Source organism: Loxodonta africana, chromosome 12 (assembly GCF_030014295.1).
Source record: "Loxodonta africana isolate mLoxAfr1 chromosome 12, mLoxAfr1.hap2, whole genome shotgun sequence".
Taxonomy (NCBI): Eukaryota; Metazoa; Chordata; class Mammalia; order Proboscidea; family Elephantidae; genus Loxodonta; species Loxodonta africana.
The window spans coordinates 20,473,097-20,495,029 of record NC_087353.1 but is presented as its reverse complement, the minus strand read 5'-3'; the positions used below and the strand labels follow the sequence as shown (position 1 = coordinate 20,495,029).

Genomic DNA, 21,933 nt, shown 5'->3' with positions numbered 1-21,933 from the left:
CATGGGGTCACTATGAGTCGGAATTGACTTGATGGCAGTGGGTTTGGTATATGTATTTATATATATATGCTTCACTGGGTGTGCTCCTCTAGAGAACCCAGCCTAAGACAATGATGTTTAATACTGGCACTCAGCAACAATGACAACACTATACATAAAGCAAGCAGTTGTGAAAATAGAGCTAAAAAGTATAAGAAACCCTTAACAGAAGTTAATGGTTGTCTAGGCGTGGGGGCAGGGGGTGAAGTGACTGCTAATGGGGTCTGGATTTCTTTTTGAGGCAATACATATGTTTTAAAACTGATTGTAGCAATGGCTGCACAATTCTGTGAAGATACTAAAAACCATTGAATTGTACACTTTAGATGGATAACTTTATGATAATAAATTATGTCTCAATAAAACCCAAACCCAAACCCACTGCTGTCGAGTCAATTCCAACCCATAGCAACCCTATAGGACAGAGTAGAACTGCCCCATAGAGTTTCCAAGGAGCGCCTGGCAGATTCAAACTGCTGACCCTTTGGTTAGCAGCCATACCACTTAACCACTACGCCACCAGGGTTTCCATATCTCAATAAATCTGTTAAAAAAGGAAACACTAAATATAAATATAAAAAATATATATTTATTTACTATATAGCATTTATTTTGTTTTAATTTACAAACACTTATATGGTACTTTGTTCCCTGGACTGAGTTCCAAACACTTCACAAATGTGAATGTATTTAATGCTTGTAATAATTTTATGAAGTGGATACTATTGTCATCCCCATTTTAGAGATGAAGAAACTGAGGCACAGAAAGGTTAAATAACTTACCTAAGTTCATTCAGTTAAAAATGGCAGTCAGCAGTAATGAAGTCATTCCTGATGTTCACCCTTCAGCCAAAGATTAGACAGGTCCATAAAACAAAACAAGACTGAATGGGCACACCAGCCCAGGGACAAGGACAAGAAGGCAGGAGGGGACAGGAGAGCTGGTAATGGGGAACCTAAGGTTGAGAAGGGGAGAGCGTTGACACGTCATGGGGTTGCCAACCAATGTCACAAAACAATATGTATATGAAGTGTTTAATGAGAAGCTAATTTGCTCTGTAAACCTTCATCTAAAGTACAATTAAAAAGAAAAATGGTCCCACCAGAACATTTAATGGTGGTGGTTGAACAATTGATGAACATAATTAATGTCACTGAACTGTAAATGTGAAGATTGTAGAAATGACAAATGTTTTGTTACCTATGTATTTACAATAAAAAAAAGATCATAATTATATTTTTAAAAAAGTGGTAGGATTTGAACCCTGACAGCCTGGGTCCAAACTCTGTGATTTTCAGCACTATATTATGCTGCTTTCCCTATGATATTTCTTATTTGTTTTTCTCAACTATAATTTTAAAATACCCAATGCAGAAAATTTGAAAATTAGTTCAGGGAGAACTTTGAATCTGAAAACAGAGTTCATGAATTGTATTTATTTACATTGCTAAATGTAAATATTTTGCAATGCTTAACATAGGCCAGGCAGTGTTCTGGGTACCGGGGTTGGGGTGAATGGGAAGAAGGGTTTATTTTTCTTGTTGTTAGTTGCTGTCAATTTTGACTTATGGAGACCCCTTGTGTCCTGAGTGAATTGCTCTATAAGGTTTTCAAGGCTGTGATCTTTAGGAAGCAGATTGCTAGGCATGTTTTCCCAGGCACCTCTGATGGGTTCGAACTGCCAGCCTTTCAGCCAATAGGCAAGAACTTAAACATTTGTGCCACCCAGGAACTCCATGGGAAGGGTAGCGAATATAAACACAAATAACACAGTCCATGAAGAACTCTCAGCCCAATTTAGATAAAACATGGTATTGGTATTTGTTAACCAGGATTTGAAAGTCTCTAAAATTTTCTGGGAAAGGGAGTGAAACGATCACACTTTTGTTTTAGAAAGATGACTCCCATGGCAGTAAAAGGATGTATATATTAAAGCAAAGAAGGAAAGTAGGGAGATAATCTAAAAATGTGATAACCTAAAAATGAATGAACATCTGAATTTAGACAAGAGGAACAGCAAGAGTTAGTAAGAAATATTTAGTAATTAGAAATGAGGAGGTTTAGAGACTGAATGTGGGGGCCAGAAATACAAATGGTTTGAAGCTCCTTCTGAGGCTCCTAGCCTGGATGACTGTGAAGACAGTGATGCTATTAACCGAGATAAAGAACACAGGTGAATATTGAGAGCAGCTCAGTTGAGGACTTCAGTTGTGAACATGCTAAGTCTGAGGGCTGACAAAACACCATGTGGTGATAATTGAATAGGCAATAAGAAACTGGGATTTGGAGGCCAGGGAAGTCTGTCTTTCTTTTTTTTTTTTTTAGATAAAATGACCCTTGAAATTCCTTTTGATTTGAGGCTTTACATATGAAGTTATTTGAAGCAATCCCACTGTGGCCTAAAGTGAGAGCTGAATTAACCAGGCAACATATGATAGTAGGACCACCAGTACATGTTGGGACACTAGCTTCTTATTTGGCTGTTTTCTCCAATCTGTGATTTGGAAGAATAAAACATCGCTTAATAGGGTAAGTTGGTATCCAATTTCAACAAGACAGGTATTGCTGCACAGAATTCTCAAGTCCTCAGACGCAGGCAAACGTAAGGTGGTTCTCCACATACTGGAATTCTACAACGAAAGGCTATGATGACTTTCTGAAAACGATGCTGAGGGGCTGTGTCTGTCCTTACTGTCACATACTCATCCGCAAGAACGTCAGGTTCAAATCCACTTCTTTCCTGATATTCATCCCCTCCTTTTTATTAACCAAAACTTTAGTTTGCTTTCTATTTTATTTCCCTCATTAGTGGATCAATGTCAAACAGGGCCAGAAGAAAATAACTCGTCTAATACACCATTTTTAAAAGGGCATTTATTTCTAATATAATGTCGTGGAAACAGTGCAGGAGAAAATAATACACTGCTACTCTGAATCTGCCCGCACGCCGGCCACCTTCGCCGGCTCGGTTCAGTGACCGAGATCACAAAGCCTCTCGTTACTCCTGGCAGCACAGCCACACATCCGTCCGCCATTTCAGACTCGGCAGCGACCTTAAGATCGATTTCTGCTGCTCAAGATTTTGTCACTTTCTGTGTCACTGCAGCCACCAGACTCTGCCGCCTCTCCCAAACCTCAGTCTCCTCCGGGTTACTTCCCTTCACCAATTCAACTCTTTTCCCGGAACACGTGCGCTTTCTGGCGCCCGGAAGTGCGTCATCAGACAACGCCAGCTGCCGCACGCTGCGGGGCCGTACCGTGGAGGCTCTGCGGTTTTCTCTGAGTCCACCTAGGGAAGAGCGGCCCGAACACGGCCGGGGGTGGCCGCATCTCGGAGCCGCAATGCAGGTCTCTAGCCTGAACGAAGTGAAGATTTACAGTCTCAGCTGCGGCAAGTCCCTTCCTGAGGTGAGTCACATCAGGCCCCCCGGCCCAGTCGAACTCTTCCGGGGTTCTACCCGCAGGGCAGTCGCTTCTCTCCTCAGCCGGGTCTCTCGCCTCTGTTTTATCTGGGCCCTGACCGGCCCCTGATTCGGGGAAGCCCAGAGGCGAGTGATGTTACCCGGGTGTGCTGATCTGCAGGGGAAAACGAGGACCTTACGGTCACCGCGCCAGAAACTGGACTGAGAGGTGGTCAGGGTCGATCGGCTTTGCTTGGACTCTTACAAAGTTCTATAAAACAAAGGATGCGTCCCGTTGGGCTTCTCTGCATGTTAACAGCCGCTGTCACATCGAGAAGAAAAACGTGGATAGTTTGGTTGACGGACATTTCTGTCAGCATCCTCACCATTTTAATGCCCGCTTATCAGATATTTGTTGAATTCCTACTATATGCCAGATAGTAGGGATACAACAGTGAACAAGAGAAATGCACCTGTAGAATTTATGGTGTAGAGAATTTACGGTGGGACTTGCTGAACCCAACTTGATTCCATAGAATCTTAGAGCAGTAGAACTGGAAAGGGCTTGGAAAATCAGTAAGTACTAATCCTTGCTGAGATCCAGAGAAGGAAAGGGTGACTTAACCAGGGTCACACATCTAGGATCTGAAGCTTGTTTTTTATTTCTTACAAATAGTCATCAAACCTCTGCCCAAGCACTTCCAGTAAAAGGAAACTACTTTTTTGAGGGAGGGCATGTCCATTTTGAGTCTCTGTACATGTTAGGGAAACCCTGGTGGCGTAGTGGTTAAGTGTCAGGGCTGCTAACCAAAAGGTCGGCAGTTCAAATCCACCAGACTCTCCTGGGAAACCCTATGGGGGCAGTTCTACTCTGTCCTATAGGGTGACTATGAGTTGGAATTGACTCTACCACAACGGGTTTGTTTGTTTGTTTTGGAACATGTTAGAATGTTGTTTTAAAATATGCCACTTTTTGGTATGGTGGCTCAAATGGTTGAATGCTGAGCTACTAGCTGAAAGTTGATAGTTGGAATCCATCCAGAGAGTCCTTGGAAGAAAGGCCTATAATCTGCTTATGAATGGTCACAGCCATGAAAACCCTGTGGAGTATGGTTTTACTCTGCAATCCAGAAGGTCATCATGAGTCAAAAATGACTGGATGGCAACTGCTTTGGTTTTCTGGTTTACTGTTCATCTGAATCCTGCCCTTGGAAAACATAAATATAGCACTATGCTTGGGGGCCATTTTAAAGCATGAAATTAACAAAGGTACAGAAAATGTGAAAAAACATAGCACTAAATAGACAATGAAAAGGATACGTGTTTACAGTATAGGAGCTGAAACAAGACCTCAGCCAGGAAAACATATGATAAGTAATTCAAATTTTTGTCTTTCTGTGTATATCCACGAATGACCACAAAAGTGCTGCCAGTGTATGATTTTGGGATTACAAATACATTTTACCAAACAGGCGAATTTGTAAATATGGAATCTGCAAAAAATGAGAAACCTCTTCAAATGTAGACTCTGTCACAGGCATCATACTCAGGGTCTCGAATGGTGTGACCAACCAAAACCCACTGCCGTCGAGTTGATTCTGACTCATAATCAACCCCACAGAGTTTCCAAGGTTTTAAATCTCTATGGAAGCAGACTGCCACATCTTTCTCCCTTGGAGTGGTCAGTGGTTTTGAACAGCTGACTTTCAGTTAATAGGGCTCCTTCATATATGTCATTAGAGCTATAAATTGGGTTTGTGCTTTTAGAAATGACGTCTTGTAATTTTCTTACATTTTTTTCAATTCCTTTAGAGCAGGGTTTGTTAACTTTAGCACTGTCGACATTTTGGGCTGGAAAATTCTTTGTTTGGGGGCTGTCTTGTGTATTGTGGGATGTTTGTTAGTATTCCTGACCTCTACCCACTTTTTTTTTACCCACTAGGTGGGAAACATAGTGGTTAAGAACTATGGCTGCTAAGCAAAAGGTCCTTGGAAGCCCAACAGGGCAATTCTACGCTGACCTATAGGGTCGCTGTGAGTCTGAGTTGACTCGATGGCAACAGGTTTGGTTTTTGTTTGGCACCCACTAGATGCCGGTAGCCTACTCTCCCAGTTGTGACAACTAAATATGTCTTCAGAAATTGCTAAATGTTTTCTGGGGGGCAAAATCACCCCTGGTTGAGAACCACAGCTTTAGGGTGATCATAATTGTTCAGTGCTTCGTAATTGGCACCTGTTCATGCAGTAGAATTATGCAGCTAGCTAAAAAGACTAACTTTAATTACAGAACAAAATCTGGTTATCAGTGAATGACCTAAAAAGTATCATTTCTTTATTATCATGTATCAGTTATTTGGTCAGTTATTTATTTAGTTGTGTTCTTTTTAAAAACATATTTCTATAAGAAATGGTCTCTGCTTAATATTTTGCTTTTTAAAATTTCACTTAAAATGATGAAACTAGTCCTTGTATTAGTTAGAATCCATAACATTTGAGGATAGCAGCTTTCCCTTAGATTAATTAGATGAATTAAGTTTTCTGTTGTGTAAAACACAGTAATTCTAAAAACTTATTACCTAATATATATAAGTATATACCAGAAAAACCCCACAAAAACCCAGGATTTATTAACAGTAGGTGGCGTAGTGGTTAAGTGCTATGGCTGCTAGCCAAAGGGTCGGCAGTTCAAATCCGCCAGGCACTCCTTGGAAACTCTATGGGGCAGTTCTACTCTGTCCTGTATGAGTCGGAATCAACTTGACGGCACTGGGTTTGGTTTTGGTTCAGGATTAGGGTTACAGAATATTTCTGCTTTCTTTGTTAAACTTCCCTGTAAGGTTTGATGTTTTTAATACAAGCATGTATTATTTTTGCAAGCAGAAGAGCAATTTAGGTAAATTTGTTTTCAAAGAAAGTCTCCATTTTCTTTCAGTGGCTTTCTGACAGGAAGAAGAGAGCACTGCAGAAGAAAGACGTTGGTGAGTATACATTATTTTTTCTCACTGTAGCTGCATCAGTGATCTGTTGTATAATACTTTCCCTCATTTATTGTTATCAGATTAAGTGAAGGCTTATGAAAATGCATTGGATTAATGTAGTGAAAAATAAACCTTTATTTTGCCTTTTTCCTTCTTAAGAAACCTTTTGTTGTTGATGATATGTTCCCGGTGGGTGTGGGATTTGAATTATTCTGATACTGTTTCATGGATGATAGCGGAAGACACAGGCTCATGGGCCAGAACAAGGGACTTTATTACTTGCAACACGGCAAATAGCATGAACATCGGCATATTTGTGTGAGTTTGCCTTGTTCTTAAGTCCCAGAGAGGCAACGTAGTATGGCCCAGATGGACGCAGCCCATGCAGTGGGTTAGCATTGTAGCGGAGAAGCATTTAGCTTGGGAGGTGCACTGCTTTGATTGCAAGCAGTAAGCCAGTGCTCTTTATCCGTAGGGGGAATGCGTCCTCATTTTTTGAGGTTACCAGCTGCATAGATAACCCTGAGGAATGACTCAGATTAAAGAGTGCCAAGGGCCGTGCAGCCTTGCCATACCCAGCAAGATGTGTAGAAACAAGGGTCACAAGAGGGACCGTGTCTCTTAACAGTTCCGTAATTGCTCTGTTGTTTAGTGTAAAATCTTATTCCATTAGTTAAACCCATTTGTCAGTTTTTGAGATATAGAGACAATGCCCACCCACTACCCACTGCTGTCGAGAGACGATGAGCATTTTCTTTTTGGACATAGTGGTTTTATGTACAGGAATGTGAACATGAATAAAAGATCATTGCAGAAGGTTTTGGTTTTTTAAGTTATGGCAGCAGGGAAATTAGGAATAGAAAATAAAAATTTTTAACAAATCATCTTAGTAGACAAATTTCCATTAATTTTCTCCATTATAGCTTGTCATATATGAAAGATGTTGTATTTTCCCATGCGTTTTATTTATTTATTTTCTAAAAGTTATGTACCTAAGATATTGAAGGGGTTTCTGGATATGAAGAATTCCCCAGGTCAAGCATGTTGGAAAAGTAGGCTTTATATAATACTAAATTTGGAAAATTAAAATTTTAAATTGAGGGAAAGCAAAAGTTGCTGATTTACTAATGTTTACTGATTCTGATTTGATCTGACAGTCCCAGCATCCTAGTGTGTAACCAGGCACACTAATTCAGATTATTTAAGGGGAAAAAAAATGTTCAATTAATATTTCTTCTAACCCAGCTCAAAACTCATATGTGTCTCGCGAATTGAGTGGGTCACATCTCATAACTGGGTTTAATAAACGAGGTGGTGAATGTGCCCTGGGGTGACAAACTGTCTTTGCAGGAGGTACGTTGTTATGGTATCAACTTGAAAGAATCCACATGGTGACGATCTGTTAGAGGAAGGAACTGGTTTTTGTGAAGATTAGTTTTTTGGTTATAGAGATTCCACTAAGTCTACCTCCAGTATGGTACACATAGTGGTGCCAGTAAAGGCAAAAGTCAACTTGGTAGCAGCTTCTTATGTAATCTTAAAATTTTGGCCGTTTAAACCTGTTAGTATTTAGGAGAAAAAAATTATAAGCTTTTTCCTAGCCATAATTGAGTGACGATAGCGGTTTAATGTTTATTTCAGCTCCCCCTTTATTCATGTCTTCAAACTGGATACTCGATATACTATTGTGGACGTTTTTCTTTTCAATTAATGATGATACTTTTTTTTTTTCTTGAAAAGTGAATATAAAGTATGTAGCTTATAGAAATAATGTATGAGCTAAGGAAGAAACTGCTCTTTAATGGGTCAGCCTGTATTGATGTCCTTTTCCCAGACTTGGAAGCATTGGGAATTTTTGTTTTACCTGTTTGTAGTTGCTATGACTGCTTTGCACACTTTGATCTCATATGATACAGACTAGACACATGTTTTGTTTGTTATATTTCTTTGTAGATGTTCGTAGGAGAATTGAACTTATTCAGGATTTTGAGATGCCTACTGTTTGTACCACTATTAAGGTGTCAAAAGATGGACAGTATATTTTAGCAACTGGTAAGTAATCTTTTTGGTATTATATATATACATTTTATAGCAGGACATGCTATGGTGGGAAAGGGCACTTTTTTTTTTTTACCCTAACATTTTATTATAAAATATTTCAAACGTAGAGAAATACTGAAAAATTACATAGTAAACACCCATCTATCTACTGCCTGGATTCCACAATAAATATTTTGCTGTATTTGCTTTATCATGTATTTGCCTATCCATCTCCCTATCTACCCATCATTCAATTTCGTTTTTTGATGCATGTCAAAGCTAGTTGTAGGTATCAGTATACTTCTGTAAATATCTCAGCATGTATATCATTTACTAGAGTTTAATGTTTATTTACGGCCTTTGGTTTTTTAATTAAAATTTACTTATCATGAAATGCATAGATATTAAACGTACTATTTGATGAGTATTGACAAATGTATACACCTGTAACCTAAACTTCCATCAAGATACAGAACATCCCCGTTACCCTAGAAAATGCCCTCATGCTGCTTGCTCAATCAGTCCCCGCTCCCACCCATACAGAAGCCACCAGTGCTCTGATTTTTTTCCACCCCAGACAAGTTGAGCCTGTTTTACAACTTTATATCAATACAGACATGTACTATGTATTGTTTTTGTGTAAGACTTCTTTGTTTTTGAAACTCATTTATGTTGTTCCAGGTATCAGTAGTTTGTTCTTTTTTGTTACCAAATAGTATTCTGTTATATGACTGTACCACAGGTTGCTTATTCATTCTCCAGCTGATGGATAGGTGGGCTAGTTTTATTTTTTGGTTGTTATTAATAAAGCATCGTGAACAGTCTTGTACAAGTCTTTTTTTGGTGGACATCTGCTTTCATGTTTTATGCACACATGCTTTCATTTGTCTTTGGTAAATACTACGAGTGGAATTGCTGGGCCACAGAGTAGGTGTGTGTTTAGTTTTATAAGCAACTGCCAGACCTTTTCTCAAAGTGATCGTACCATTTTATGCTCCCCTCAGCAATGAGTTAAAGTTCCAGGAAAGATCACTTTTAACGTAATGATTTTAAATATCATGTACTAATATTTTTTCTGTCACTAGGATTTTACATTATTTTCGTTATCACTATCAAAAAGCCATGAAATACAGAAACTTTTTATGTGTTAAAATTTAGAACAATATCATCCAACCTTTTTGTCTGTGATTTCGCTGTGCATGTCCTGTGTGCTATCCATACATGTTTTCTCTGGTTTAATAGCCCCCATCTCCACCTCTTTTCCAGCCCCTTTCATATTAGATAGAATGTTGTCTACATACTCAAGCCACTCCCTTTTGTTCTGTATTAGGATGTCTCAGTATTAATGCTGTCCATATCTCTTAGCCTGCAATTTTATATTCAGAAACTGGTAGAAAGAATTGAGGAAGTCCAAGATATGCGAATGCAGTAAAGACCTCTTGAGGGCTGGAAGGAATTTAGGAATTTAATTTGTTTTCTTCATCTTACTGATCCAGAGATATTAAGTGATTTGCTAAGCTCCCAGATCTAGTACTTAATAGAACAAAAGTACAGATTAAATAAGAAGGTAAATGTCTGCTAAAATTACACTTTTAATTATGACATCATCCTCTACTCCCAGGCAAAATTAATTGCTTTCCATCTCAATCAGAACCTTTTTTATTTTTCTCTTTAAAAGAATATTAAATAATACATGAAATGTGGCTAGTGTGAGGAACTAAATTTTTTGTTTTAACTTAAAGAGCACACATGACTTGTGGCTACTGTATTGGACAACACAGTGCTCAAGCCCAGAGTCCCTCTGGTTCACCTTTTCTGTTGTTGTTGTTAGGTGCCTTCGAGCTGGTTCCAACTCAGAGACTCTATGCACAATAGAATGAAACACTGCCCGGTCCTGAGCCATCCTCACAATTGTTATGCTTGAGCTCATTGTTGCAGCCACTGTGTCAGTCCACCTTGTTAAGGGTCTTCCTCTTTTCCACTGACCCTGCACTCTGCACTCTGCCAAGCATGATGTCCTTCTTGAGGGACTGATCTCTGAAATTTGCTGTCAAACGTTGAGCAGCTAAAGCAAAAGGAAGAATTGATGAAGTAAAAGAACTGAACAGAAAATTGCAAAGGGTGGCTCAAGAAGACAGTATTATAATGACACGTGCAAAGAGCTGGAAATGGAAAAGCAAAAGGGAAGAACATGCTTGGCATTCCTCAAGCTGAAAGAACTGAAGAAAAAATCCAAGCCTCGAGTTGCAATAGTGAAGGATTCTATGGAAAAAATATTAGACGACGCAGGAAGCATCAAAAGAAGATGGAAGGAATACATTGAGTCACCTTTTCTAGAGAGTCCTTTTTCTGGTATTGGTAAGGGACGTGGACTTGAAGGTGTCACTTGTTTATTTAATTCAATAGAGGTTCTTCTTTTTTGATCTCTGTCCCTACCTCTGTTACCTTCAGTGTTTTTTAGGCCCTGTGGCTAAAATAAAAGTTGAATTAGATATGAGCCAGCCCCGGAAGGAATTTTAGTCTAGTTGGCGAAATAGACTATCCAGGGAAGTGAGCCAAGGGGATGTGCTAAGTATTGAGGTGTTATTGAACTAACCAGCCCCTAGCTTTGGAAGCATTAGGATTATGATCTTGCCAGATTCAAATCTGTTCTTAGGGCGTTGTTAGTCTTTATTGGTACTTGTGGGTAAAAGAGCAAGCAAAATGGAAGGGCTACTTTTTTTTCTATTTATGTTTTTCGTCAAAAATTTTTTTTTCTGATGGTCAGAGTAATACATGTCAGCCTTTTTAACATTACAGAAATGCAGAAAAAAGACCCAAAAACAAACATAAAAAAAGGAAGTGAAGGTTCTGTGTATTATTAACAGCTTTTCAAATCTTTATATAGCATACACAAAGAGACACACAGATGCATGTATAAATATACTAAAATTAACATCATACAACAGAGGACTCTTAGTATATCTACTGTTTTTTGTTTTATTTTATTTTTTAACTTCCCTTTTTGAATGAGCTCTTGGGCTTTGATTCGTCCCAGTAAACAGGATTCTTTTCTGTTTTTTAATATCTTTATTGGTTTTAAAAATTAACCTATTTCTTTTCCTGATTGCAAACATGAGAAACTTAAATAAAAAATATTAAGAAATACACGGCATGGAATCGGAATGTCCATGAAATTACACTTCACAGAGAGAAACAATCATGGTGAAGTTAGTGCTTTTCCCATCAACTCTTTTCTTTTTCTTAATATTTTATTGTGGTTTTGGAGAAAATTTACATAGCATATTAGGTTCTCATTTAACAATTTCTGTACGTATTTATTATTCAGCAACATTGGCTGCACTTTTCACAGTGTGTCAGCATTCTTACTGTTTCTGTTCTGGTTGCTGTGTTTCCATCAATCTAGCTTCTTTGTCCCCCTTACCTTCTCATCTTTGGTCTAGGGTAACTGTTGACCCTTAGGTCTCATTTAGATGATTGTTTAGAGAGGCACGGTACTTACTGGTGATATTTTTTATTTTACGATCCACTCTGTCTTTTGGTTATAGGTGACCTCCGGGAATGGTTTGAGTTCCAACATTAGAGTGTACCCTAGGGCAGTAGTCTGGGGAGTTCGTCTGGTCTCTCCCAGTCCAGTAAGTCTGCCCTTTTTTAGGAATTTGAGTTTTATTCTATGTTTTTCCTCCATTCTGCCTGGGACCACCTATTGTGTCCCTGGTCGGAATGGTCAGTGGTGGTATCAGGGCATCTAGTTGTTCTGGTCTCAAGGTCGGTGAGGCTGTGGTTTGTGTAGACCGTTATTAGTCCTGTAGACTAGTTTCTTCTTTGAGCCTTTGGATTCCTTCTTTGTCTTTTGCTCCAGATGTGTAGAGACCAATAGTCATATCTTAGATGGCCTCTCACAAGCTTTTAAGACCCCAAACACTACTCCTCAAACTCTTTTCCAGACAAAATACTAACATTATTGTTTAGTTTTACAAAAGTAGGATAATATCTGCACCATTTTGCAGTATTCACTTGCTCACTCATGCTCTCTCTGTATTCTCTGTTACTTTGTAATACATTTTGGGCAGCTTTTCATGTCACTAGTAAGTCTGCCTCATCCTCTTTGTGGACCATGTAATGTTCCATTGTGTGGGTTTTCCGTTGTTTATTTTAATCATTTCCCTATTACTGGACATTTTATTTGCATTCAGTTTTTCGACCATTTATACACAGTGCTGTAGCAAACAGTCATGTCTAGTATAGTTGGTGGGTGTATTTCCTTGAGATAAATTTGTTATTAGTTAAAATACAGAGTCAAGATGTATAAACGTTATATATCTTATAAATATTGCCAGATTGTTCTCCAAAGACACTGTATCAATTTATACTAACCAACGGTGTATGAGAATGCCCATTTTTCAGCACCCTTCCAACACCTGGGCCCTGGTGGCACAGTGGTTAAGCGTTTGGCTGCTAACCAAAAGGTCGGCAGTTTGAATTTACCAGCCACTTCTTGGAAAAACCCTGTGGGGCAGTTCTACGCTGTCCTATACGGTTGCTATGAGTTGGAATCCACTTGACAGCAGTGGGTTTACCAACAGCAAATTTTAAGCATCGCTTTAATCTTCATCATTTAGATAGACAAAAAATTTGTTTTAATATTCTTTTGTTAGATTACTAGCGAGTAAGTATTTACATTTCATTTTCTATGACTTGCTTATATCCACTGTTCGTTTTCTCTGTGGGGTATTTGGAAGGCGCTGCTTTTAAATCTTTTTCTTTTGATACAGCTATAATCAATCCTGCCTAGCTCTGAAGAAAAAGTGTACTCCACATATATGCAGGATATTGTCAATGAAAAGCGTGTTTTTTCTGTTTTTACAGCAAATTATTTTTTTTATAGGAACATATAAACCTCGGGTTCGATGTTACGACACCTACCAGTTATCCTTGAAGTTTGAAAGGTGTTTAGATTCAGAAGGTGAGTAAGAGGTTAGATTTGAGTTCATGAAAATAGCTTTTTGCTTAAAAATTATGGTAAATATATATGTAACAAAACATTTGCTGTTTCAACATCTTTTCCACGTCCAATTCAATGACATCAGTTACGTTCATCATGTTGTTCAGCCATCACCACTGTTTCTAAATTTTTCCATCATGAAAATAGCTTTTTTAATTTGGCTGCTTTTCTGCATTTAAAATAGGAATGGATGGTGTATTAGTTGCCTATTGCTGTGTAAAAAATTACCACAAACTTTGTGGCTTAGAGAAATATCATTTATTAGTTCACAACCCTATAGGTCATAATTCCACATGGACCCTATGCTCAAGGTGTCAGGTGGGCTGGATCCTTACCTGAAGGCTCTGGAAAAGAATCTGCTTCCAGATTTGTTCAGGTTGTTGGGCAGAATTCGGTTCCTTTTGGCTATAGGATTGGAGTCCCTGTTTCCTTGCTGGCTGTCTGCTGATGGTCACTCTCAGCTTCTAGAGGCCCCCAGCATTCTTTGTCACATGGCTCCCTCCATCTTCCAGCCAGCAGCTAATAGCTGATTGGGTCCTTCTGCTTCAAATCTCTCTGACTTCCCCTTTTGCAGCCAGCCCTAGAAAACTCTGCCTTTAAAGGGTTCATGTGACTAGGGTAAGCCTACTCTGCTAATCTTTCTTTTGTCATAATGTAATATAATCATGGGAGTGGTATCTCATCATGTCCGTAGGTTTTACTCACATTCTCAGAGGAGGTGATTATAGAAGGGTGAAGGTCATTAAGGGTCATTTTTAGGATCCTCTCAAACACCGATGGCAAGCTACAATGGGAAATTTAAATTATTTTTATCATTTGGTCTAGTGTTTGGGATTGAGGGAAAAGAAGTTAGTAGGATATGAGTTCTGTAAGATAATAAACATCTCCTGTTTTACCCTTTGCTTTTTGAAAACAATGGAAACCCTGTGGACTGCTAATGACAACTGTTTTAGCTCTTTGTCTTTTTTAGCAGGTATAGTATAATTGGATTAAAAATTACCGTTACCTCTTTTTTAAATAGTTTTTTAATTTATATTTGAAGGTCTTAAAAATTATTTTATCTTAAATACCTTAGGAAAACAGAAGAATTTAAAAGTCATTACATTTTGTGAATTTACCTATTTTGTAATTGGCTTTTGTTCTGCAGAGAAGCTAGTTGATCTGTACCGAGAAATAGTAAAGCCTTTAATTTTCGACCTGGTGTTTTGGGGACAGTATAATATGGAAATTGAATTCTTGTTATTTAGGGACAAAAGAGAAAAAAGCAGTATTTGTGAATAATTTATGTGTTGAATTAGAATCCTTAGTATGAAGTTTGCATTTTCATTAAAAACTTTTTGTCGATAATTGCATTTTTCTCACTATTTCTTGTTTTTCAGTTGTCACCTTTGAAATTTTATCTGATGACTATTCCAAGGTACGTTTGATAGCATTGATTTGTTTCTGCAGTAGTCAAGAAATGAATAAACGGGATTGTATTTTTGTAATGCTCCCATTGTTAAAGATGGTGGTATAGTAAAATATAACCAAACATTTTCTGCTAATATATTTTTAGTTGGTTCCATGTATGATACTCAGTATCCTTTAAAACAACAGCATCGAGATACCCTTTAGATAGCCTAATATTGGTATTAGGTTTTCATGTTGTATGTGAAGCCCTATCTGTAGTTTTAAGAGTTGGTAGCAGCCATCTTTTTTAAACCATTTTGTATTCTAGATTTGTGGTTCTGATTATTGCATTAAAAATAGACTTACCTGCCAGGTTGCTTTCATATTCTTATTAAAATGTGTAAAGTAAAATCGTAATGTTATATGTTTAATTTTCTTAACTCTGTAAATGATGATGGCATATTCTAAAACCGTTCAAGACACAGCTAAATAGATCTCTCTTTTCTTGGTACTATTACTTTCAGATTTTATGGTCATTTTCAGTAGGTACAAGATTCTCATTAAAGTCCTTACTCAATTTTAAATTAAAATTTTTTATTAATGTTAAATGTCATCTTAAAAACAAATTGAGTTTTCCTAGTTGGCTAAATATGTATTGTTATGGCTTTATATGTTGTTTTCAGTTCTGGAAACTATGGGGTACAGTTTATCCTTTTGCGTCTGGTAGCCTTTTTTCATTTGTTTTGGACCATGTGATTTTATAGTACATTTCCTCAAAATATTGTTAAATTTGCTTTTAAATACCATCTGGAGATTTTTAAGATGCCTTTGTAATACATTGGAGTTAAGTTTATACAAGGAACTTATCAAACCCTATGTGGTCATTGTGGGATTAGTAAAATGTGTACCTAAGTGAATTAGAAATTACTCATTGAAGTTACTATGCAGTGCTCCACTTTACAAAATGCTGGTGCCAGATAAATGAAGGACATGTATTTTAAGATTTTCATTTCGAAATTTAGGCTTGCAGAAAACCTGTGCAAGATGGCACTAAGAATCCAATGGGAAGGTAGATAGTGTGTTTGTATGTGTTTAGCGGGGGAGAGAGAGAGATCAAGATTTTTTTTTTTTTTTTTTTGGTTTGTTCAGATTTAATGGTAATGTTAAGGTAAACACATTACCTGGAAATCTAAGCAAACCGATTCTCTTCTTTCTTTTTCAGATTGTCTTCTTACATAATGATAGATACATTGAATTTCACTCCCAACAAGGTTTTTACTACAAAACCAGAATACCAAAGTTCGGGAGAGATTTTTCTTACCACTATCCATCCTGTGACTTGTACTTCGTTGGTGCAAGGTATTGGATTTAATCACTCATTGTTTTCTTCTTTCTACCTCCGAAAACAATTTCTGTTTCTAAAATTTCTTCTGTATTTTATCTATTTAAATAACTTGCTTTTTGAAAAAAAATTCAAAAGTGATATACAGTATTGTAAAAAAAAAAAAACCTTAGAAATCAGGGGCAAACAAACAAAAAAAACAAACACAGAGAACAAACTTATTGCTTTCATATTGATATGTATTATTTATGATGTAAGGATCCTGGGTGGTGCAGTGGCTAAAGCAATCGACAGCTAACCAAAAGGTCCGGGGTTCGAAACCACCAGCAGCCCTGTAGAAGAAAGATGTGACAGTCTGCTTCTGTAGAGGTTTATAGCCTCAGAAACCCTATGGGGTTGCTCTGGTCGAAATTGACTTGATAGTGGGGTTTTTTTTATTATAATGTACTGTTTAATACCTGATGTTTCACTTAATAAAAGATTTTCTTTTAATGTTATCTATGGTAGTTCATGTCCCAGTACTTAAAGCAGGAAATACTGGTGGGAAATATGCAAGCCTGTTTAATATAGCCCAGTTGCCCCAATTTTTTAGATACAGTATTGTTTTAATTTTTTCCCCCAGTTTTCTGTTTATCTCCAAATGCTAGTAGTGCCTGCTTTAAATTTGTTTTAACATCAGTGATGTGTTCATATCTGAACCAGTTTGTGATTAATGCCTTATGTGCTTATGGACTCTGGTTAAAAAAAAAAAATGGGGGGAGGGGTCTGAAGAACAATAAGCCATGATCCCTGCCTTTAGCTTGCTGAAAGAGTATAGTTCTGAAGTGACTGGCTTGTTTAGGAGTTAAGTCCTTGACTTCTGTTAGCCTGGTGTGCTGAATCTGGGGATAGAGGCATAGATAACCAACCCCGTTGTTGTCGAGTTGATTCCAACTCTTAGTGACTGTACAGGATGGAGTAGAACTGCCCCATAGGGTTTCCAAAGCTATAAATCTTTACAGAAGCAGACTGCCACATCTTTCTCCCATTGAGTAGCTGGTGGATTTGAACTGCTGACCGTTTGATTAGCAGCTGAGTGCTTAACCACTGCATCACCAGGACTCCTAGGTAACTTAATTGGGGGCAGTATTGTTGATGAAGCCAGTTTCATTTCCCTATTGCATGGTATTTTAAAACTTTCTATTCTTAATTGTTCTCCTTTTTGATTCTAGAAATAACGTGCTCATTTTAGAAAACTGGGAAAACACAAAAAGGCATAAAGAAGAAAAAAACCATATTTATACCACCCAGAGAAATATTATACTAATAATACCTTTATTAGTATTTTCCTGTATTTCTAGTCTTATATACATACATAAAAAGTTGCCATAGATTTATTATATGTACTTTTGGATCATGTATGTTTTTTTTTTTTCTACTTGCTGTTATAGTGCATATTCTCCATGTTACTTGTAAGTAATATTCTACTTCATGACTTCGTATTTCCTTGGCATGTGGTTGGTTTAAGTCACTTTTATCTATGAATGCATTCATAAATTCATGAATAAGGATTCTTTTTGTTAGGTTTAGAATCTGTATTTGTATCACTTTTACAAAGGGAATTAATGCTTTATGAATGAATTGGTGCTTTATTTATATTTACTTTAAGAAAAGTGCATTGTAGTTTGCCAGATTTTTAACTTTCTTTATTACTTCATAGCTCGGAAGTTTATAGATTAAATCTAGAGCAAGGACGGTACCTGAATCCTCTACAAACTGATGCTGCGTGAGTGTTTTTAATAACGTTGCCATGTTTTTGACCAGGAGATGGAGCTAGATCTCACCTTGTTATCAGATAACCTGGAACAGTCTGTGTAAGCAGAATTCTGGGCAACATAGAAGTAGCACCATTAAGTTACTTATTAGTTTTATGACTTTTTAAAAGTTTCCAAGTAAGCTTTTGAGGATTTTTTTTTCACATTGACTTGAAATGCTGTTTTCGTTAAAGAAAAGTATAGTAATTTCAGGATCCGTTGTGGAATAATAAAAAGTTATCTGTTCTTTAGCTACATAGTCTCCTGTTCATAATAATAGCTACTGTTTTTCAAGTGTCTTCTGTTCCCTGGGCACTGTGCTGAGTATTTGACAGTTCTTTTTATTTAATTCTCACAACAACCCAATGAAGTAGGTGAAATAACCATTTTATAAGAAGAGGAATCAGTATACGCAACTAAGTAATTGACCTTAGACCAACATACGCACCTCAAGCTTGTCAGGTCTTAGGATTCTCATGGTTATAGTCCATGTTCTTTCAAGAATGCTACCTTGTCTTGGAAGAAAACAAATTGAGAAAATGAAATCAGGCTTTATTCTCATTAGTAGTGCTTCACAGGGAAGTCATTCCTTGTTCCATCAAGTAATAAGTATAGAGTATAACCCTGAGGACCAGAAACTCTGGTGACTGTGAGCCAAACACTTAACCCTTTGATGCCTTGGCATTTTTCGTTTGCAAATGAGTGAGAGAATCTACACATCTTCCTTCTGCACAGAATTTGAATTGGCTGGTCACTTAGAACGCTTATTAATCTCTCCTCTAAAGTGAATGTTAACTACTTTCTATCATCGCTTTACTGTTTTAGGGAGAATAATGTTTGCGACATAAATTCTGTACATGGCTTGTTTGCCACTGGTACGGTGGAGGTAAGCATATGTTGATTTTAGTTTTTAAAATATTTGTTTTGCATTTGATAATGAATGGGGCTTTTAGTCATAGTTGCTTGGTTCCTTAGAGTAGGGCACTGATGAGACAACAGCCATTGGTTTGCTTTTTGTATTTGAACATTCATCTTTTCCTGCAGATACCCAGCTCTTCCACCAATGTAGACTGTGCTCCATTGGGCGTCTGATTTGGCATGCATTTACACTGATCACCACACACTAGGTGAAAAGGAATAAGTAGCTGAGCACAGCCTGCCATCACTGCTGCGTCGCCAGCTCCAGGGGAGCACTGTGGATAGTCACTCTTGTTTTTAATAGAAGGCGATATACCATGGAGACCAAACTCTCTGCTACTTATTAGATAGTTTTATGACTGTGAATTAAGTACTGTCCCCGAGAATTAGTTTCCCCACCCACGAAACAGAGATGATAATACTTACCTCACCAACTTAAGAGGTGTTGGTGAGAATCACAGGAAACCAACCTATATGAAAACTTAATACACTATAAAGGTGTATAGGATATTGATATTTTACATACTGTATACCAAAAAAAAACAAAACCAAACCCTGAATCCGTTGCTGTCGAGTCGATTCTGACTCACAGCAACTCTATAGGACAGAGTAGAAGTGCCTCATAGGGTTTCCAAGGAGTGGCTGGTGGATTCGAACTGCTGACTTTTTGGTTAACAGCCGAGCTCTTAACCACTGTGCCACCAGAGCGCCTACATCCTACGGTATAATTTAGTATTTATTGAATGTTACTATAGAGGATGTATATAGGACTTATGTAGTAGCATTCAATAAATACTGAATTATACCATAATACCTTTGAAGCAGAGTCCTTCATACTTGTCAAAAATTTTTCCTGATAAATACTCCTGATTTTAAAAAAGCAAATATGTCAAAAGTGTATAATAAAGAAATGTTATCTCGTACCTTCTAGTCACCAAAGCCTGTATCCCAGAGGTAACTTATGGTTTGGACTGTGTCCTTTTGGGGTTTTCTTCTGTGTATATGCAAATATGCACAGTACATATGTACGTGTTGTGGTGGTGGTAGTGGTGTGCCATGGAGTCGATTCTGACTCAGCAACCCTATAGGACGGAGTAGAGCTGCCCTACAGGGTTTCCTAGGCTGTAATTTTTTTTTTTTTTTTAATTTTTATGGGGGAAGAAGATGCTAATCATTTCTCAAGCTAAAAGAGTTGAAGTAAAAATTCAGGCCTCTACTTGGCTATATTGAAGGATTCTATGGGCAAAATATTGAACAGCACAGGAAGCATCAAAAGAAGATGGAAGGAATACACAGAGTCATTGTACCAAAAAGAGCTGGTCAGTGTTCAGCCATTTCAGGAGGTAGCATATGATCAAGAACTGATGGTACTGAAGGAAGAAGTCCAAGCTTCACTGAAGACATTGGTGAAAAACAAGGCTCCAGGAATTGATGGAATACCAATAGAGATATTTCAGTGAACAGATGCAATGGTGGAAGTGCTCACTTATCTATCCTGGCTAACCAACAGGAAGGGATTCATATTTGTTCCAGCAGGTGTTCCAGCAGCATGCAGAAATTATCGAACAATATCATTAACATTACACACAAGTAAAATTTTGCTGACAATAATTCAAAAACGGTTGCAGCAGTACATTGACAGCGAACTGCCAGAAGTTCAAGCCGGATTCAGAAGAGAAACAAGGGATGTCATTGCTGATGTCACATGATCTTGGCTGAAAGCAGAGAATACCAGAAAGATATTTACCTGTGATTTATTGACTCTGCTAAGGCATTTGACTGTGTGGATCATAACAAATTATGGATAACATCGCGAAGAATGGGCATTCCAGAACATTTAATTGTGCTCATGCAGAACCTGTGCATAGACCAAGAGGTAGTGGTTTGAACAGAACAAGGGGGTACTGTGTGGTTTAATATCAGGAAAGGTGTGTGTCAGGGTTGTATCCTTTCACCATACTTACTTAGTTTGTGTGCCGGGCAAATAGTCTGAGAAGCCAGACTGTGTGAAGAAGAACGGGGCATAGGGATTGAAGAAAGACTCATTAACAACCTGCGATAATGCAGGTGATAAAACCTTGCTTGTTGGAATGAGGAGGACTTGAAACATTTACAGATGAAGATTAAAGACCACAGCCTTCAATATGGATTACACCTCAACATAAAAAAAAAAAAAATCCACACAACTGGACCAGTAAGCACCATCATGATAAACAGAAACTATTGAAGTTGTCAAGGATTTCATTTTACTTGGATCCATAATCAATGCCCTTGTAAGCAGCAGTCAAAAATTCAAATGATGTATTATTGCATTAGGCAAATCTGTTGCAAAAGACCTCTTTAAAATGTTAAAAAAACAAAGGTGTCACTTTGAGGACTAAGGTGTGCCTGACCCAAGCCTTGGTATTTTCAGTTACCTCATATGCATGTGAAAGCTGGACAGTGAATGAGGAAGACTGAAGAAGAATTGATGCCTTTGAATTATGGTGTTGGTGAAGAACATTGACTATACCACGGCCCACCAGGATAAAGAACAAATCTGTCCTGAAGGAAGTACAACCAGAATGCTCCTTGGAAGCGAGGATGACGAGACTTTGTCTCATGTACTTTGGACATGTCATCAGGAGAGACCAGTCCCTGGAGAAGGACATCATGCTTGATAAAGTGGAGGGTCAGTAGAAACTGTCAGTGAGGTGGATTGACACAGTGGCTGTAACAATGGACTAAAGTATAGCAATGATTTTGATGACCGTTTTTTGTTCTGTTGTACATGGGGTCGTTATGAGTCAGAACCTACTCAATGGAACCTAACAACAACAACAGTCTTTACAGAAGCAGACTGCCACATCTTCCTCCTGAGGCACCACGGGTGGATTCAAACTGCTGACCTTTTGGTTAGCCCCAAGGGCTTAACCATTTTGCCACCAGGGCTTCTTATATATATGTGTACATATTATATATTTGAAAGGTTTTTTACGAAATGAAATTATATCGTACGGTGGTTTGCCATCTTTATTTTTAACATAA

At 37.9% G+C, this 21,933-nt stretch overlaps 1 protein-coding gene across 4 annotated transcripts in view; it reads left to right on the top strand.

Moving 5' to 3' along the window:
• The first annotated feature begins 3,256 nt into the window (after window positions 1-3,256).
• LOC100658574 (nucleolar protein 10) overlaps window positions 3,257-21,933 on the top strand; it is a 119,486-nt gene continuing 100,809 nt past the window's right edge. Inside the window, exons 1-8 of one of the 4 annotated variants that reach the window (XR_775773.3) lie at window positions 3,257-3,448; window positions 6,374-6,419; window positions 8,373-8,471; window positions 13,348-13,425; window positions 14,844-14,881; window positions 16,076-16,212; window positions 17,895-17,960; window positions 18,814-18,874. Coding sequence is in view for 3 of the 4 variants with exons in the window: in XM_003411803.4 (XP_003411851.2) it covers window positions 3,383-3,448; window positions 6,374-6,419; window positions 8,373-8,471; window positions 13,348-13,425; window positions 14,844-14,881; window positions 16,076-16,212; window positions 17,895-17,960; window positions 18,814-18,874 (591 nt within the window). In the remaining variant the exon portion in view is untranslated. Of the gene's footprint in view, window positions 3,449-6,373; window positions 6,420-8,372; window positions 8,472-10,339; window positions 10,818-13,347; window positions 13,426-14,843; window positions 14,882-16,075; window positions 16,213-17,894; window positions 17,961-18,813; window positions 18,875-21,933 lie in introns of those variants that run through there. The other 3 variants (XM_003411803.4, XM_023550426.2, XM_064295033.1) reach the window with 3 other exon arrangements.